General features: G+C 35.2%; 3 protein-coding genes across 4 annotated transcripts; 2 read left to right on the forward strand and 1 right to left on the reverse strand.

Moving 5' to 3' along the window:
• Nucleotides 1-950: 950 nt before the first annotated feature.
• On the forward strand, nucleotides 951-7362 carry LOC113117995 (cadherin-related family member 5). The gene is made up of 12 exons (XM_026286857.1): nucleotides 951-1107; nucleotides 2278-2377; nucleotides 2831-3042; nucleotides 3353-3409; nucleotides 3509-3601; nucleotides 4215-4301; nucleotides 4609-4719; nucleotides 4802-4972; nucleotides 6311-6401; nucleotides 6492-6598; nucleotides 6769-6969; nucleotides 7102-7362. The coding sequence occupies exons 2-12, from the start codon at nucleotides 2284-2286 to the stop codon at nucleotides 7360-7362; spliced, it is 1485 nt and encodes a 494-aa protein (XP_026142642.1). The 5' UTR covers nucleotides 951-1107; nucleotides 2278-2283.
• Nucleotides 7363-7403: 41 nt separating this feature from the next.
• LOC113117996 (uncharacterized) lies at nucleotides 7404-11974 on the forward strand. Its single transcript, XM_026286858.1, has 4 exons — nucleotides 7404-7497; nucleotides 7920-8113; nucleotides 9281-9301; nucleotides 9462-11974. The coding sequence occupies exons 1-4, from the start codon at nucleotides 7404-7406 to the stop codon at nucleotides 10593-10595; spliced, it is 1443 nt and encodes a 480-aa protein (XP_026142643.1). The 3' UTR covers nucleotides 10596-11974.
• calub (calumenin b) lies at nucleotides 11076-15200 on the reverse strand. Of its 2 annotated transcripts, XM_026287099.1 has the most exons (7): nucleotides 15105-15200; nucleotides 14155-14386; nucleotides 13878-14071; nucleotides 13475-13641; nucleotides 13279-13339; nucleotides 12966-13165; nucleotides 12176-12280 (listed from the first exon to the last, which is right to left on the reverse strand). In XM_026287099.1, the coding sequence occupies exons 2-7, from the start codon at nucleotides 14373-14375 to the stop codon at nucleotides 12176-12178; spliced, it is 948 nt and encodes a 315-aa protein (XP_026142884.1). In that variant the 5' UTR covers nucleotides 14376-14386; nucleotides 15105-15200. The 2 variants fall into 2 exon arrangements, with proteins under 2 accessions (XP_026142883.1, XP_026142884.1); XM_026287098.1 differs by lacking the exon at nucleotides 15105-15200 and having other exon boundaries at nucleotides 11076-12280; nucleotides 14155-14375.
• Between the last annotated feature and the right edge of the window lie 852 nt (nucleotides 15201-16052).

The following is a 16052-nucleotide window of genomic DNA, read 5'->3' on the forward strand; positions in this document are numbered from 1 at the left end:
TGTGTGTGTGTGTGTTATGTGTGTGTGTGTGTGTGTGTGTGTGTGTAAGTGCTTCTCTGTCAGGGTTTATTATAGCATAAGGTATACACTAGGATGAGTGTATACAAAAATAGGTCAGATTAACACAAGACACAGGCTGTTACACTTTACCATCAGCATACTGAAAACATTTGTGTTGCATACAGTACACACTCTAACATAAGTCCCTTAAAAAAAATGTCCTAATGGTTTGGGATTAATATGATAGAAATGTTCCTCTTTTATTATTATTATTATTATTTTTTACAGGTATTACCCATATTTTGAATATGCATTTCATTGGGCTTTATGGGTCTTAGGAAATATAGGCTAAATAAATTAAACCAATTTTCAGTAATTTTAGACAATTTCCTTTTATCTAGGTTTTCATTTCTCTTACGGTTCAGAAACATTAAAAAAAATGTCTTCAGATCTATCTGCTTCAAAGTCTGAAACCACTACAGAAAAAAACATTTTCAAATTTATTTAACATTTTGTCATGTAAAACCAATTTATTGAAAGTTAAAACAAAAATTATGATGAATTTGGCTTGGGTTGGCTTGGTAGAAATTGTGCAGTTTTAAATATATTTACAATAGTAACTTCAATCAATTATAGTCAAACATTTCTGTTAATTTCCAGATTTTGAATCCCAGATTTTGCATTTGTAAATCACTGTATTTGTTTGATTATGCATTACAGTATATACATATTGGTGATGACACAGTTTTCCTTAAAGGTTACTACTGGCCATCTTAGAATACAGTTATCTGATTGGCCAGGAGTGAAGTGATGCTATTGGTTAGACCTGGGATGATGGTTAGACCCAGCAGAGGCATTTGTTTTGACCTCTTAACCTGGCTCTGAGCCAGTGAGTCTGAACACTAAACCTCAGACTAATCCACCGCTCGCAACTCATCCAAACACTGACATGCGGTGGACTCTCACATATAAGTCACACACATACTCTGTACTCGAACTCTCTTTTACACTGTCACATCCAAAATAAAGCATTCTGTGGATGGTAATAATGTAGCTTTGGAGAGAAAATCTGGACACCTGGACCTGAAGAACAGTTAGATGGGACAGGTAGGATGACATGCTTTCTTGTCTTTGTCTCAAATGCAATAGTAGCATAATCAAAATGATTAGAGAATAAAGCATGACCAGGATTTGTGAGCTCAAATGGTCCTGAAATCTATTTTTGGCTTGTCTTAACTTCGGTGTAAGAGAGAGTGAAATGCTCCAAATGACTTGTGTAATAGTCTTGTATAACTGGTGGCAAACATAACTTTATAAAGATCTGTGTTCATGTTCACACATCTTAGCACGAGTGTTTGTCTTCACATTGACACAATGGTGGAAACATAAAAGTTTTATAGAATTATGTGCTTATTTTTCAGATTCTTTCAGTCTTTAATCCAGTTTTAATCCTCTTCTGTTACTTAAAACAAGTCATGTGGGATCCAGAATATTCCAGTTATCAGCCAAATGTTGAAAAATAAGGATATAAGACGATTTGTATTGATTTAGTTTGATAGAGCTAAATGAATACTCCAGATAATGTGAAATATTAGCAAATGTTTAATATTTTATAAATACAATTCTAACAATAATTCAACATTAAAAAGTAATGAAAAGTGCATGTGGTGCACAGTACTATCTTTGTATATTTGAGATACTATTATATTTTTTATTAATATTTTGAGTTCAAATTTGCAATTTCAATTTTAGTTAAAGTTTTAGTACTTTTGATGATTATTTTTGTTATTTCGTCTACATGTCTACATATTTCTTATTTATTTTTATTTCAATTTAATTATTTTAGTACATCACATTTAACTAAAAAAAAATAAGGACATTTTGACATTCCGACATTTTTTGGAGATTTGTTCTATATTTTGTTTCAGTTAACATGTATTTTTATTTAAAACTAAATAAGCACAGTTTTAGTTAGCTATATTAGCTCTGTGTAACTAAGAGTGTGTGTTTGGGTGTTTGCACATAAGAAGGCTTATCTGTCTCCTGAGAACTTCCTTACAAGATTTATGGGTCTTAAAGGAGCAGAGCGGTTTGCTAAAAAACATTTAAAGGTCATGTCACTCTGGATCTTCTAAACATAAATGGAATAGTATATTTCCAGGATGCATTTAGGTCTATTTAAGCCAGTTCCTACTCTTGAGCTAAATCAGCCAATTCACAATACAGTACAGTAATGCAATATGTTGTTTTTAACATACCTGTTTTTTATCCTGTCAGTGAGAGATGGTTTTGAGGTTGATCTTCAGTGAACAGCCACTTTGGAAGATTCTTATATTCTGCCAGCTATACTCTGCGGTCAGCCGGCATTCTGTAATTGGTATAAACACAAACACAGAGACAGACCACACACAGAAAACAAACACACACTCACATATACACACATTTGACATGCATGCGTCCATACAACTTCAATTGACCTCCCACAGCTACGTACCGAGCACAACAGGCGAATACAGTTCTGAAAGAATTTTCTTCTGTTTGAGCAGGGAATTACAGAATTAAGAAATTCCAATCCGTGCACCACTGAAAATTAAGAACAAAGCAGTATTCAGGCAACAATCCAGTCGGGCTAATCTGTCCGACCTTTGCTGAACAACAAGATCCTTGTAATGCATCAGACATGATCTAATAATTGACAAATTAAAACATCATCAGATAAATTTGCAAATTTATTTACCATTAACCAACCAACATTTAACATTACAGCAGACTGCAAGTAGAAGTACAAGATAAATGTTATTTAATTAAACAATGTGTCTATTTTTGACAGCCAGCAATTGTGACGATGGGCATGACGTGTTTGCCAAAGTGAAAGAGAACAGCCTGATGGGAACTTTTATTGCCAACCTCAGCTTCAATGCACAGCCATCATCATCCAATCATTTGCACTTAAAACTTTCTGGAAAAGATGCTGATTGGTTTTATCTGGAGGGAAGAACCATAAGACTGAACTCAACATCAACTAGGATTATTGATAGAGAGGTAACATAAAACAAAAATCAGAAACACTTTACTTTAAGGTGTCTTTGTTTCATGTACATGTACTTACTATTGTATAATAACAATAAATTATGCATTATTACATTAAAATAACCCTAAACTAAACCATTATCCTAACCCTACCTATATATAGAGTGCATGTAGTTAATTAATATTATTCAGTCCTTAAATGTATAATTACACTGTAACAAGGACCTTAAAATAAAGTGTAACCAAAAAATCTTCATATTATCATCTTCTGACATGATTTTGTTTAAACTATTAATATGATTTGCCTATAATGATATTACAGATACACGGCTCAGTTTTAACAGCATCTGTAAGGTGTTACGAACATAAAGCCCTACAGGTAAGTTGAATAATCTGTGACGTACAGCATTATCCGTTTAGAAAACTGGATTTATCAGTCCAATTTTCACTTGTCAAATAAAAATAATGTTGCTGTCAGGCTGAACACAGGATCTTGGTAGAGGTTCTGAATGAGAATGACAACAAACCCGAGTTCCTACAAAGATCAGTTCAACCCCTGCAGCTCAGCGAGGTAAAACAAAACACAACATACATTCTCTTTGTTTGTTGTGTATTAACATTCACTATTGTTCAAAAGTTTGGGGTCAATGTGAATTCTCTCTCTCTCTCTCTCTCTCTCTCTCTCTCTATATATATATATATATATAAAATAATATTTTTATTCAACATCAATTAAATTTTTTTTTTTTTTACTTTTTTTTCACTTTTTTTTTAAGTGACAGTAAAGACATATAAAGATATAAATGCTATTCTTTTGAATATGAAACAGCAACTGTTTTCAATATTTTTAATATTAATAAGAAATGTTTCTTGAGCAGCAAATCATCACATTAGAATGATTTCTGAAAGAGTAATAATGCTGAAAATTCAGCTTTGCATCACAGGAATAAATTACATTTTAAAACATAAACCTGTTATTTGAAATTGTAATAATATTTCACAATATTTCTGTAATATTACTGTTTTTTGATCAAATAAATGCATCTCTGGTGAGCATAAGAGACTTTCAAAAACAAACTTTCAAGTCTTACTGATTCCCAAGTTTTTGAGCAGCATATTGCGTATATAAGCATATATTTTCTCCATCTCTCAGATTTTCTCCCATCTTGGATGTGTTTGTTTAGTTGACAGCGGTGAACTCTGTAGTGTTTACAGTCCAGGCCACAGATGCTGATGGAGACACACTCACATACGTCATCGATGAAACATCAGTAGGTGAACAAAACATTTCATCAGATCCACAGTAGAAACCTTCTGCTAGCCCTACTGCAGCCTCGTTTGACTTAAAGACCAAATTCTGTCAACATTTACTCATCCTTAAGTTGTTCCAAACCTGTATTACTTTCTTTCTTCTGTTAAACACAAAAGAAGATAGTTTGAAGAATGTTAGTAACCAAACAGTTGACGGTAGCGAAAAAAATACTATGGAAGTCAGTGGCTATCGTCAACTATCCCTTTAACCTTTTATTATGATACAGGGGCTTGATCATCTGTGGACTTGTGTTTGTGTATTTCCAGCCTGATGCCAGGTATTTTCGAGTGGACTTACCCAACAGTGGCAAAGTGGTTCTCAACAAGCCATTGGACTATGAGATCAAAACTCAGCTCCGACTGACTCTTTATGCAGTGGTAACACATACAGAAAACACTGATGATAAAAATGTGAGAAAAAACTGAGCTGTTATTTACTCAGATATTGATGTGGCTTTAGGAGACGAACACAAATGAGCATTACAACACAACGGCAACAATAATCATCAATGTGATAGATGGGGACGACCAGTACCCACAGTTTCAGCCTTGCACTCTTCTCTCAGCCAATCACAGCAACCGAATATGCGCCAATCCTCTGTACACTGCCAACATCACAGAGAACGAGCAGGTAACTCCTGTGAATATATAAAGACATATTAATGTAGTGTCAAATGATCCTTCAGAAAACATTTCAATACGCTGCTCAAAAAAACATTTCTTATTACTGTATCATCAATGTTGAAAACTTTTATTTTTGTGGAAACATACTTTTTCCTCCAGGGTTTTTGATGAATAGAGAATTCAGAAGAATAGCTTTTATTTGAAATACAACCCCAATCCCAAGTTGGGACTTTTTGTAAAACGCAATAAAATCAAGAATCTGTGATTTGTTCATTCTCTTGAACTTTTATTTAATTGTTAAAAGTACAAATAAAAGTTATCCAAAGTCCTCACTGAATGCACTTTAAGTGTATTTTGTAAATATGAACTAATTTTGATTTTGATGGCTGCCACACGTAAGGTAAAATAAAAGTGAAAAAGTCATAGAATTTCCACGTTAAAATGTTCTCCAACAGATCAAAGTAAACAGGTGAATTGGTAATAGGTCAGGGTATCATGTTTGGGTATAAAAGGAGCATTTCAGTCTTTGCAACCAAATTTCATGAAAGAAGTGTCCAACAAATCAAAAATTACATTTTGCAATGCAAAATTGCAAATAATTTAGGTCTTTCACCAAATACCACACCTAATATTGTGAAAAGATTCAGGGAATCCAGAGTAGGCAGAAAACCTCAGTTGAATGTGCATGGCCCCTTTGAGCCCTTAGATGGCATTGTAGAAGAACCATCATGCTGTGGTGTTAAATATAACCTAACTTAGATATAATGTGCTGGACTGGCCTGCTGCAGTCCAGATCTTACTCCTATTGAAAATGTATGAACAGTCAAGAAAAGGAGAATCAGACAATGACAATCACAGACTGCTGAGCATCTGAAGTCTTTTATTAAGCGAGATTGGACAAAAATGTAGCTTGCAAAACTTTAGCAAGTGTCCTCTATTCCCAAACAATGAAACATTGTAATTAAAAGGAAAGTTGATGTGACTCAGTTTTAAATGGCCTCTGACGTAATTTATTTGGAGACAAAACAATAAATAAATAACAATTTGTTTATATTTACAAAATAAAATTAAGTTCAGTGAAAACACTGGAATTTTTTATTTGTAATTAAATAAAGGTTATAGAGAACGAGCAGATAACGTTTTCTTAATTTTATGGCATTTCACAAAACATTCAAAATTTTCTGGAATTAGGGTTGTGGAAATCGTTTGCATATGCATAAAAGTCTTTACTGTAATTTTTGATAGATTTAATACATCCTTGCAGAAAAAAATAAAACGTAGTTACTGGCCCATGGTATGTACACGTATCTGATTCCTTCTTATCATCCATTTATTTGTCACTCAGGACATTGTCTTGGATTTCTTTCCGGGTCCGATTCAAGCTGTGGATGGTGATGAGGGTCTCAGAACACCAGTAAAGTACACCATCCTGTCAGGTGCTTCTCCTTCCTCTGCCACTGAACCTCACCAAACTCCTGGAACAAGAAACTGATATTGGTTATATATGTGTGTCTGCTGTGATACAGGGGCAGATAATGGCAGATTCGTCATTGACAGTAATTCTGGAGAGGTGAGGTTAACCAGACGTGTGGAGAACAGACTGCTGATCCCGACACTGAGACTACGTGTTATGGTGTGTCTGAGATAATAATTTTTTACATTTAATATTACAACAAATGTAATATATAAATAATATTTTAATATATAAAAATAATAACTTTTCTAAAAAAAAAAAAAAAAAAAAGAGGGAATTTTTTTTTTATTAATTTTTCTTTTTGAAATTATTGTGATGTTTCTGCTCAGGCAGCTCAGACGGATGACCCTCTGAAATATGCAGTGGCCACAGTTCTGGTGAGGGTCCTGGCAGAAAACAGGTTTCCGCCACAGTTTAGTCGTTCAACATACCATGGCTTTGTCAGCGAGAGAGCAAATCCTGCCTCACTCGTCATGACATACGGCAATAAATTACTTATCCTGGAGGCCACGGATCAAGATTTCACTGAGGTACGTGACTCAACAAGATCACAACATTACAAAACCACATAACAGTGACACCCCAGTGTCAACATCACAGAGACACTGGTTTAACAATCATTGCATGAAATATGGAGTTATGTTTCTGTTTGTGGGTTTAAGGGCTTCAATCCCAGACAGCAGTATTCTCTAAACTCCCAACACAACAGCTCTCAGCTCTTTTACATTACACAAGAAGGACTGCTCATCGCTAAAACCAGCCTGCTACACCCCGGCCACAAATATTTTCTAGAGGTATTACATAAGACTAAAACACTTCATGATTTAAAAAAATACTACTTCAGTCTTTCAACTTCAATATTTTACATTCAATTCAATGTGTTAATTACTTTCTCTTTGTATTTATTTGTACATTTTTTATAGGCAGAATCTGAAAAATATTCCAGTACTGTTCTTAAAAATTGATGACTGTGTTGCAGGTTCTAGCCACTGATCTGGAATCAGGAGACACTGTTAAAGCTGCATTGCATGTAGAAGTTCTTCAGAAAGGTCAACCAGGTACTAGAAACTCTCTGGATTAGATCTTAATTAGGAATATACAAAAACATAAAATATGTATCTTTTAATGAGTGCAACAACTAGACGTGAGCAATGTTTGTGCGAAGCTTTCCACTACATAAACTACCAGTCAAAAAGTTTTCTGAAGGATAATATGCAACAACAAAGACTGAAGTAGAGGCCGCTAAGAATTCAGTTTTGCATGGAACAGGAATTAATCCAGTTTTAAAATATATTCAAATAGGAGATTGTTATTTTAAATTGTAATAATATTTCACAACATTACTGTTATTACTGTATTTTAAGCAACGTTTAAATATTTCAGCAACATTTAAAGATTTTTTTTAACTTTTGACTGGTAGTGTATAATAACAATACATGGCTAAACACGTAATAAATAATACACAAATGTATTGTATAAGTTCCACAGGGTCCTTTGGGGGCGGGGCATGTGTATAGCGGTGAGACAGTGGGCAGGGCAGAGGGCGTGGCAGGGGTGTGTCTGATCCTGCTGGCCATGACCTTATTTACACTGGTGCGGTGCATACGGATGATCAGAGAGAAGCGGGATCCTGTCATCCGGACCAGTGTGGCTGACAACAGACATCCTAATGTGGTAAGACAAGATACAATTGAGCTCATAGATTTACACGTCCCTTGCAGAATATACAAAATGTTAATCATTTTAACAAAATAAGAGGGATCATGAAAATTGCATGTTATTGTTTAATAGTATCCCGAATAAGCTATTTCACATAACAGATGTTTAATATTATAAACAAGACAAAGTAATAACCGAATTCATAAAAAATGACCCCATTCAAAAGTTTACAAATCTTAATACTGTGTGTCATTTCCTGGATGATCCACTGCTGTGTTGTGATAGCTGTTCCTGACAGCTAGTTCAACTTCCTGCTGTTCTTCAGAAAAATCCTCCAGCTCCTGCACATTCTTTGGTTTTCCAACATTTTTGGCAAATTTGAACACTTTTGAGCAGTGACTATGATTTAGACATCCATTTTTTCACATGGAGGACAATTGGGGGACTCATACATAACTACTTATAAGGTTAAAACATTTACTGATGCTCAAGATGGGAACTCAATACATTAAAAGCTGGGGCTGGGGGGTGTTATCTTTTTGAATTGGATGATCAGGGTAAATTGTACTTATTTTGTATAATATTATGCACTGTGTTGCCTTCTTGAGCATCAGTAAATGTTTCCACCTTTTGTAACAGCTGTGCATGAGTCCCTCAGTTGTCCTCAGTGTGGATGTCTATATTAGAACCCTTTAGTTGCTGGAAAACCAAATAATGTGCTCAGGACCAATGAGGGACTCTATCAAACTATCAAAACACAAAAAATCAGAGATGGATCATCCAGGAAACAACACAGATTCAAGGGTATGTAAACTTTTGAATGGGGTAATTTTTTGCGAATTCAGTTATTTTGTCTTGTGCATTATGTGTGAAATTATGTGAAATATCTTATTCAGGACAGTACTGAATAAAAATAACATGCAATTTTCATAATCCCTCTTATTTGGTTAAAATTATTAATATTTTGCATATTTTGCAAGGGGCATGTAATCTTATGAGCAAAATTTTATATTCATGCAACCAACACAACAAACATGTTAGAGACAGCATATGTGCTTAAAATAAAGATAATACTAGAGAAAAGATGCTTTGCATCACCAAAAAGAAAATTTCAATATTTGAACGCTTAAAATACTAGTCTCTGAAATTATAATTTTGCATTTCTTGATTTTTCATGTCTAGTGTCTGAGATGGTTTCGGATGGTGAGTTAATGTTATTCCATTCCACCTTTGTGAACCCCATTGTATTTTCATAAGGACAATTACTCAAATTTCCCATAGCAACCCTTCTGTATTTGTGCTTTTAAACAATAGAAATGTTTTCAGGGAACCAACTGTAAATCCAGCTGTTTTTCTCTGACAGATGAACCAGAGCCAACCAATGACTTTAGTGGAGGAAACATTCTCATATCACAACGAGGTTTTCAGTGAGTACGACCACTCCGCCTCACCTTTCTATGGCAAACAGGGCATCTACACCAAAATAGAGGAACCACCTCCATCAACATCAGTGGACTTACCATCAGTTCCCATCAACAAATCGTTACGGGAACCAAGACGCAATTATCTGGCACTGCGGCCCAACGGGAGGCCCGTGAACAGGTTTAACAATAAAACGGTGTCATTTCACGACTACGTTGTGGTTCGGGAATGGGATGAGGAGAGCGAAGAAAATACAGAGACTACGTTCACAACAGAGGTGGAGATCTGTCCTGATTTAGAAGAAATGGATTGTGAATTAGAAAGTGATGATTCAGATCTTCCAGAAGAAGAATTTCAGATCCAATCACAAATAATCACTTCATACTGTGATGACATATGCAGCGATTCAGAAAAACTCCATATGCATCTTAAAAGAGTGAACAGAGATTGTGAAACACATAATACAGAAGACAAATTTCATGCAAAACCACTGGAAATAAGGGACCAAAAAATAGCTGGAAAGCACAGATTCAAGTCTGATCTACAAAGACACTCAACTGAAAGTCCAGAAACAGATCGAACAGTAACACAAAACACTACACAAGCAGAGTTGTCTATTTTTCAAATAGAGACATATATCATTGACCCCAAAAGCTTGGTTTCAGAGGCTGATAAACCTGTCATTAATTATTCAGAAAGCTTTAAAACAGATGGTACCAGAAAATCGGATGATCTTAATTTAGATCCACAGGTTTCAGTAGCTGAAAGTTCTGTACAAAACATTCATGATGTAATTAACTTACAAACACATCTAAGCACATTAACACTTGATCCAGGTCAATACAATGGGTCAGAGGAACGTCTGGGAGTTGAGACGGACAACACCCCAAGCTCAAACTTATATTATGTTAACGAGGACATTGCAACAAATTTAGATGACAGTAGCCCAGAAGAGGAGTCTATATCTAATCTAGATGCAAGCAGTCAACATCTGAACTATCTTCATGATCCTCACGACACACAGATAGAATGTTTCTACTACACAGACACGGATGAAACTAATGATGGGAGATGATTACGGGAGAATGACGAAAGCTAAGAGTGACACTGAATCAACTCAATGTTTGAATTGAGCTTGAGCATCAAATGAGCTTTTGTAAAATGGGAAAAAAACAGATTTGGCTTCAGCGAGACAATGAACGGATGGGTGAGTAATACAAGATTCAAGCCCTGCACCGATGGTTTTCAGACATTCTGTGTCCTTTCTACATATAAAGAACATCTTTGCACATGGACATGCTTTCTTTGTATTGGAAAAAATTGCACTGAGCATTGCAAACTCAAATAAATTGTACTGGTGATGGCAAACAATAGACTGCTTGTGGTGTAACAGTTTGACTTAAACTTAAGTGGGACTCATTCATTACGACAATATTGAATCATATCAAAGAAATGGAAAAACAGGTGCCTAAAAAAGTAGAAGTCACCAGATCACCCCCTTGTGGATCGGATTAGAATCTGCACAAAAACAAGAAATTCACTTGAAAACCCAATTGAAAATGTGGCTAATTTTCATCAATTTTATTGAGAAAACACTCTCAGCTATGAGACAGTATTTACCACACCACAGCATACTAAACACAGTTCACATTCAATTATAAACACACACACATACATATATATATATATACACACAAATTTAATACTAATGAGAGGTGGTCATTTTCAGTCATGGGAAGAAAGGTAAGAAAACCGAAAATAAAGTCTGGAATATTAATGTCAAAGCAGTCTGAAGATTGAAGGAGACAGAAGAAGGCACTTGAGGAAAGAACAGCTTACAGTCTAATAATGAGAGTACTAACACTTCATAAAGCTCTTAATGACAGGTTGCAGTGGGTGGAAGGATGTTCAATAGCCCTTCATGCAGGGGATTTTGTTCATAAAGGAGCACCCAATCAGTTGATTGATCAATTTTAAACAAAGCTTTTATCTGTCCATAGATTGACAAAAACAGGAACCACTCCAGAACATTTTGGTTGGATGTATTTTAAGACAAAGAAAAACCATGAAATTATGCAACATACTCAATACGGTCTACTATTTAGCGTCATGTCAAACATCATACATCCTCTGGCTAAATGGAGATAAACACATACATGTAGTGGTTGAAAGAACTTTTATATTACTTAGAAAAGTAGTTTACATTAGGGTATTATTTTTATATACCATAAAAAAAAAAGTGTTTATATATTGTGCCATGTAAAACGCTAGTGGGGGTTATTGCTCAATGCAGTGTCGGGTTACACACATGCCATTATGCTGCATTATATGGCCGCATTTTAGTGCAATATAGACCATCAGACAAACTTTGACAAGCTTCACTAGCTGACCTGAATACCACTTCATCAGTGCATTTGAAATCACGTCAGAATCCAACGGTGCTGAGTTAATCTAAGAAAAAAAAGTGTTCACGGAAAAGGTCAACAAAAAAAAAAAAAAAAAAAAAAAAAAAAAAAAAAAAAAGCATTTGATCGAGATGCTGTGGAGGACCAGAAATGTTTTGTAAACACAGTAATGATTCACAATGTGTTATGCTTGAAACCATAAAATAAATTATTGTTCGTTTTGCATTTTTCAGGTGCAAAGTTTGCAAAATTAAAACTCATCGTGCCTGACCAGTGCTTCTCCAAAATCTGTTGCCTGGCTCCCGACAAATAAGTCATACTTATCCACAATTTCCTGCTTTGTGAGGCGTCCGTCCTGTCGTGAAAGTAAAAGGAGTTACTGAAGCAGCTGCTAAGATTAAAAAAAATTATAATCCTACAAACAGACCAATCATATCATCATTTATTATTGTCAGCAGCTAGTGCTTCATTGTTATAATTTGTTTATTTTTGCTTTAATCACCCCATCAATAAGCGTTACGAATCTGATGGATAACCAATAGAATTATTATGGCAGGTTTTTTTTCACGTATGAATTGCAAAGGGGAAGGAAGATAATAAAACCAAAATTAACTATATAGAATTATGGCAACCTGCTCATTTAAGATATACAATTTAAATGTTTGTAGCTCAAACAAGTTTTTAAAGGGTCATAGGTTTGATTGCCAGGGAATGCATTAACTGATCAAAATATATACCATAAATGCAATGTAAGTCACTTTAGATAAAAGCATCTGCAAAATGCAAAAATGTTAAATAAACTTTGCATTACACAAGGGTGAGTCAAATATGCCAGAATGCTCCGTTTTGGCTGAACTATTAATTTAATTACAGCTTTTATGCAACCATCTTAAATTTTTGTTGACAGAAATTTACTTGCTTTCAATTTCAGTTTTAGGGATTTGGGGGTATAGAAAACTTTCACATAAAATTGTTAAATAAGTTAAGGATGCAATGACTTATGCAGAATGTCCCTTTACTGAGAATGACAATGCATTTACCTTATCTGCGTCAGATTCATACAGCAGATGTTTGGCCTCAGCCTCTGCATGATCGTAATCAGAGGGCAAGATCCAGTCACGGGTCTCGTCCATATTCATATGGCCATCTTTGTTTTTATCCCTGAACTCTGTAAACTGCTCTCTTTCGGTTTTCACCCATTCTGGTTCATTGGCATCTCCGTTCTGACTGTACATATCACCTGACAAACAGGGCAAAAGTGAGACAAGATCAATACAATTAACAGGAAACAACTGATTTCGATCGCTCTTAAATACACACAAACACACTTGAAAAGGAAACCACATCACTTACCAATATATTCATTAAGGTCGATTAAACCATCTCCATTTTTATCAATGTCCTCCATGGTCTCCTGAAAACCAAATCACACACGCACATTGTAGATACAGACAGATAGATAGAATCATGAGGGTGAGTAAACAATGACAAAACATAACAGAAAAGGTATATGGAAGAAATCTTTAGTATTCTGATTGTCCAGACGTACCAGCACTATAATATCCTTCATGTGGTCAAACTCCTCGGGATGAAGAAACGCCGTAAACTCTTCCTTATTGGCCCTCATGTCACCATCTTGGTCAGCCATCTTGAAACGGCGCTCATCTCTAGCCATCATCTGTCTGTAGTTAAAACCGTCATCGGGATCTGCTTCATCTAAACACACATACACATCACATCAGTCTAGATTTCTAGCCATTAATTTCCCCTGAATTAATCTGTTGTTTTGAGGACAGATATTGACTACTGAGTCGTTGCACACTGACATGATTTCAATACTTTTAAAATTAGACTTTAGCTGGTCAGTTCACCAAATTAGATTTACGTGCATTTCAATTAGGTTTAACCTCTGAAACATGATTAATCAAATTCAATAACCCCATTATACACACCAAGGATGTATCCGTAGGTAGCGTTCTGGTATTCCTCCCAGGAGACATATGTGTCTGAGTTGAGATCGTGAGCCTGCCACTGCCGGTCCACATCGTCATAGATCCATCGCTTCTGAGCGTGTTTGATCCACCGTTTCATCTCATCAGCGGTCACAAAGCCGTCGTGATCCTCGTCAATCTTTTCTACAATCATACTGTAGATATAAAGAGAGAGTGAATGAGCTGGAGAAGTTCCTCGAGTGAAGAGCTCAATGAAGTGTGCTGCGTGTGTTTTTACCCTAGTCTCTCTTTGCTCTCCTCTGGCGTGAGCTGGTCAAAGGTCTTCGCCTCCTCTTGCCCGAGAAAAGCCTCGTGGTCGTAATCAAAGTTCTCCTCATCTTCGTGCTCCTTGTTGCTGAGGGGGGCGTCGTGATGGACGCGCTCCTTCTTCTCCATGGGTTTACTGGAGGACTGAAGAACGCAGAGGACGACCAACAACAACAGCGGCAGGAGGTCCATCTTCTCGTACACTTTTTTTTTTTAAAAACAGGGTCAAATACAAAGAGTATATATATGCAAAAAATAGATCTGTTTTTAAAAATGTTCAAAAAATATGTTTTAATTTACCCTGCATTCAAATTAATATCAATCAAACTGCAGTTGGGTGGTTTTGATTAAATAATAATAAAATAAAAAAATACAGCTAACACAAAAACATGATAACAATACAAAACATGATTTATAAAAATGATTAGATTTGCAAGCAAACTCTTCACACACACACACACACACACACACACACACACACACACACGTATCCTAGATAGCTAAGGATACGTGTACACACACACACACACACACACACACACACACACACACACATATATATATATATATATATTAGATAGCTATGCATAAACATAACACACACACACACACACACACACACACACTCACTCTCTCACTCACTCCCACACAAACACTCAAAACTACCCTGATACTAGTGTAATAAATTGTTACCAGATAACTTATGTTATGTATTTTTATAAATTATTTCATTGTAAAATTGAATGGATTTCCCCAATATTTGGACATGCAAACATCATTTAAATTCCTAACATTATGCCTAACTCATGCAAATACCCGCAACTATCAAACGACATAAATGAAAAAGCGAGGCACAATACTGTATATCACAGCACATATGTATAAACTGTTTCATGTTTTAATGCAAATTTGCAACTTTACCTGGTGAATTCTGTAGTGTTTCACACCGCCCGGCTGATCTCAGTAACTCCGGATGTCTAGTTTGAGAATTGGGATACGCTTCCTTTGGATCGCCCTCTCAATTGACCAATCAGATTGGAGATAACACTCAAGTCTCGTTTAACGGACCAATCAGATTGAGGATTACACTCAGGGCCGCCTGTGCAGACGTGGACTGAACCGCTTGGCGATTGGTCCACTTCAATCCAAACGTGATTATGTCATTGGTTTAGAACTGCCACGTCCTCAAGGCTCCTCTTTCTGCAGATTTTGTATAATAATTAAAGTTTGATTAAAAGTACATTTTATCTATACAAATGTATAATTAATATATATATTTATTTTTTGTATTAATCGCTCCAAGTTCCCTGGCATGTATTTTAAGAAACATAAAAGAGGAGTGCCTGAAAGCTTGCGATATATAGAAAATTACATTTTTCTAAATAGTAACAAATAATATTAATATAAGCCAAATTTCATGATTTGTTTTTTATTTTGTCTTGCTTTAACATATTTTACTATTGATAAATAAGTAAAAAAAAAAAAATAATAAATAAAAAATGGCCCCAAAAATTATTTGAAAAATATAACGCAGCATTAAATAAAAAATAATAGTGATAGAAATTTGAAATTGGCCCTCATGCATCAAAAGTCAAATTATTGGCAGTAAAGTAATACTAGTATTTTCCAGCACCGTTTTAAACTTTTGCATGCCACATTAGACCAAATTGACTAATTCCTGCTATAAAAATTCCATCAGGATACTGAATTGTCCTTCTATTGCTAAAAGATTATATTCCATAAAAAAAAAAAAAAAAATTATACAACCGTAAAATTATGGCTACGCTGGAGGTCAGCAATAGTCAGATTAGTGCTTGAGAGGTATGGATTTTTAAATAATTGTCAAATTATTATTTATAATATTTAATC

Source organism: Carassius auratus, chromosome 18, assembly GCF_003368295.1.
Source record: "Carassius auratus strain Wakin chromosome 18, ASM336829v1, whole genome shotgun sequence".
Classification (NCBI taxonomy): Eukaryota; Metazoa; Chordata; class Actinopteri; order Cypriniformes; family Cyprinidae; genus Carassius; species Carassius auratus.

Coding starts and splice junctions, on each gene's coding strand:
- LOC113117995 (XM_026286857.1), top strand. CDS start 2,284: ATGGTTTTGAGGTTGATCTTCAGTGAACAGCCACTTTGGAAGATTCTT. Junction 4,302..4,608: donor ACGTCATCGATGAAACATCA/GTAGGTGAACAA, acceptor GTGTATTTCCAG/CCTGATGCCAGGTATTTTCG. Junction 4,973..6,310: donor ACATCACAGAGAACGAGCAG/GTAACTCCTGTG, acceptor TTTGTCACTCAG/GACATTGTCTTGGATTTCTT.
- LOC113117996 (XM_026286858.1), top strand. CDS start 7,404: ATGACTGTGTTGCAGGTTCTAGCCACTGATCTGGAATCAGGAGACACT. Junction 8,114..9,280: donor ACAACAGACATCCTAATGTG/GTAAGACAAGAT, acceptor TTTCATGTCTAG/TGTCTGAGATGGTTTCGGAT. Junction 9,302..9,461: donor GTCTGAGATGGTTTCGGATG/GTGAGTTAATGT, acceptor TTTCTCTGACAG/ATGAACCAGAGCCAACCAAT.
- calub (XM_026287098.1), bottom strand. CDS start 14,375: ATGGACCTCCTGCCGCTGTTGTTGTTGGTCGTCCTCTGCGTTCTTCAG. Junction 13,340..13,474: donor TGAAGGATATTATAGTGCTG/GTACGTCTGGAC, acceptor TTTGGTTTTCAG/GAGACCATGGAGGACATTGA. Junction 12,281..12,965: donor ATGAATCTGACGCAGATAAG/GTAAATGCATTG, acceptor CTTTCACGACAG/GACGGACGCCTCACAAAGCA.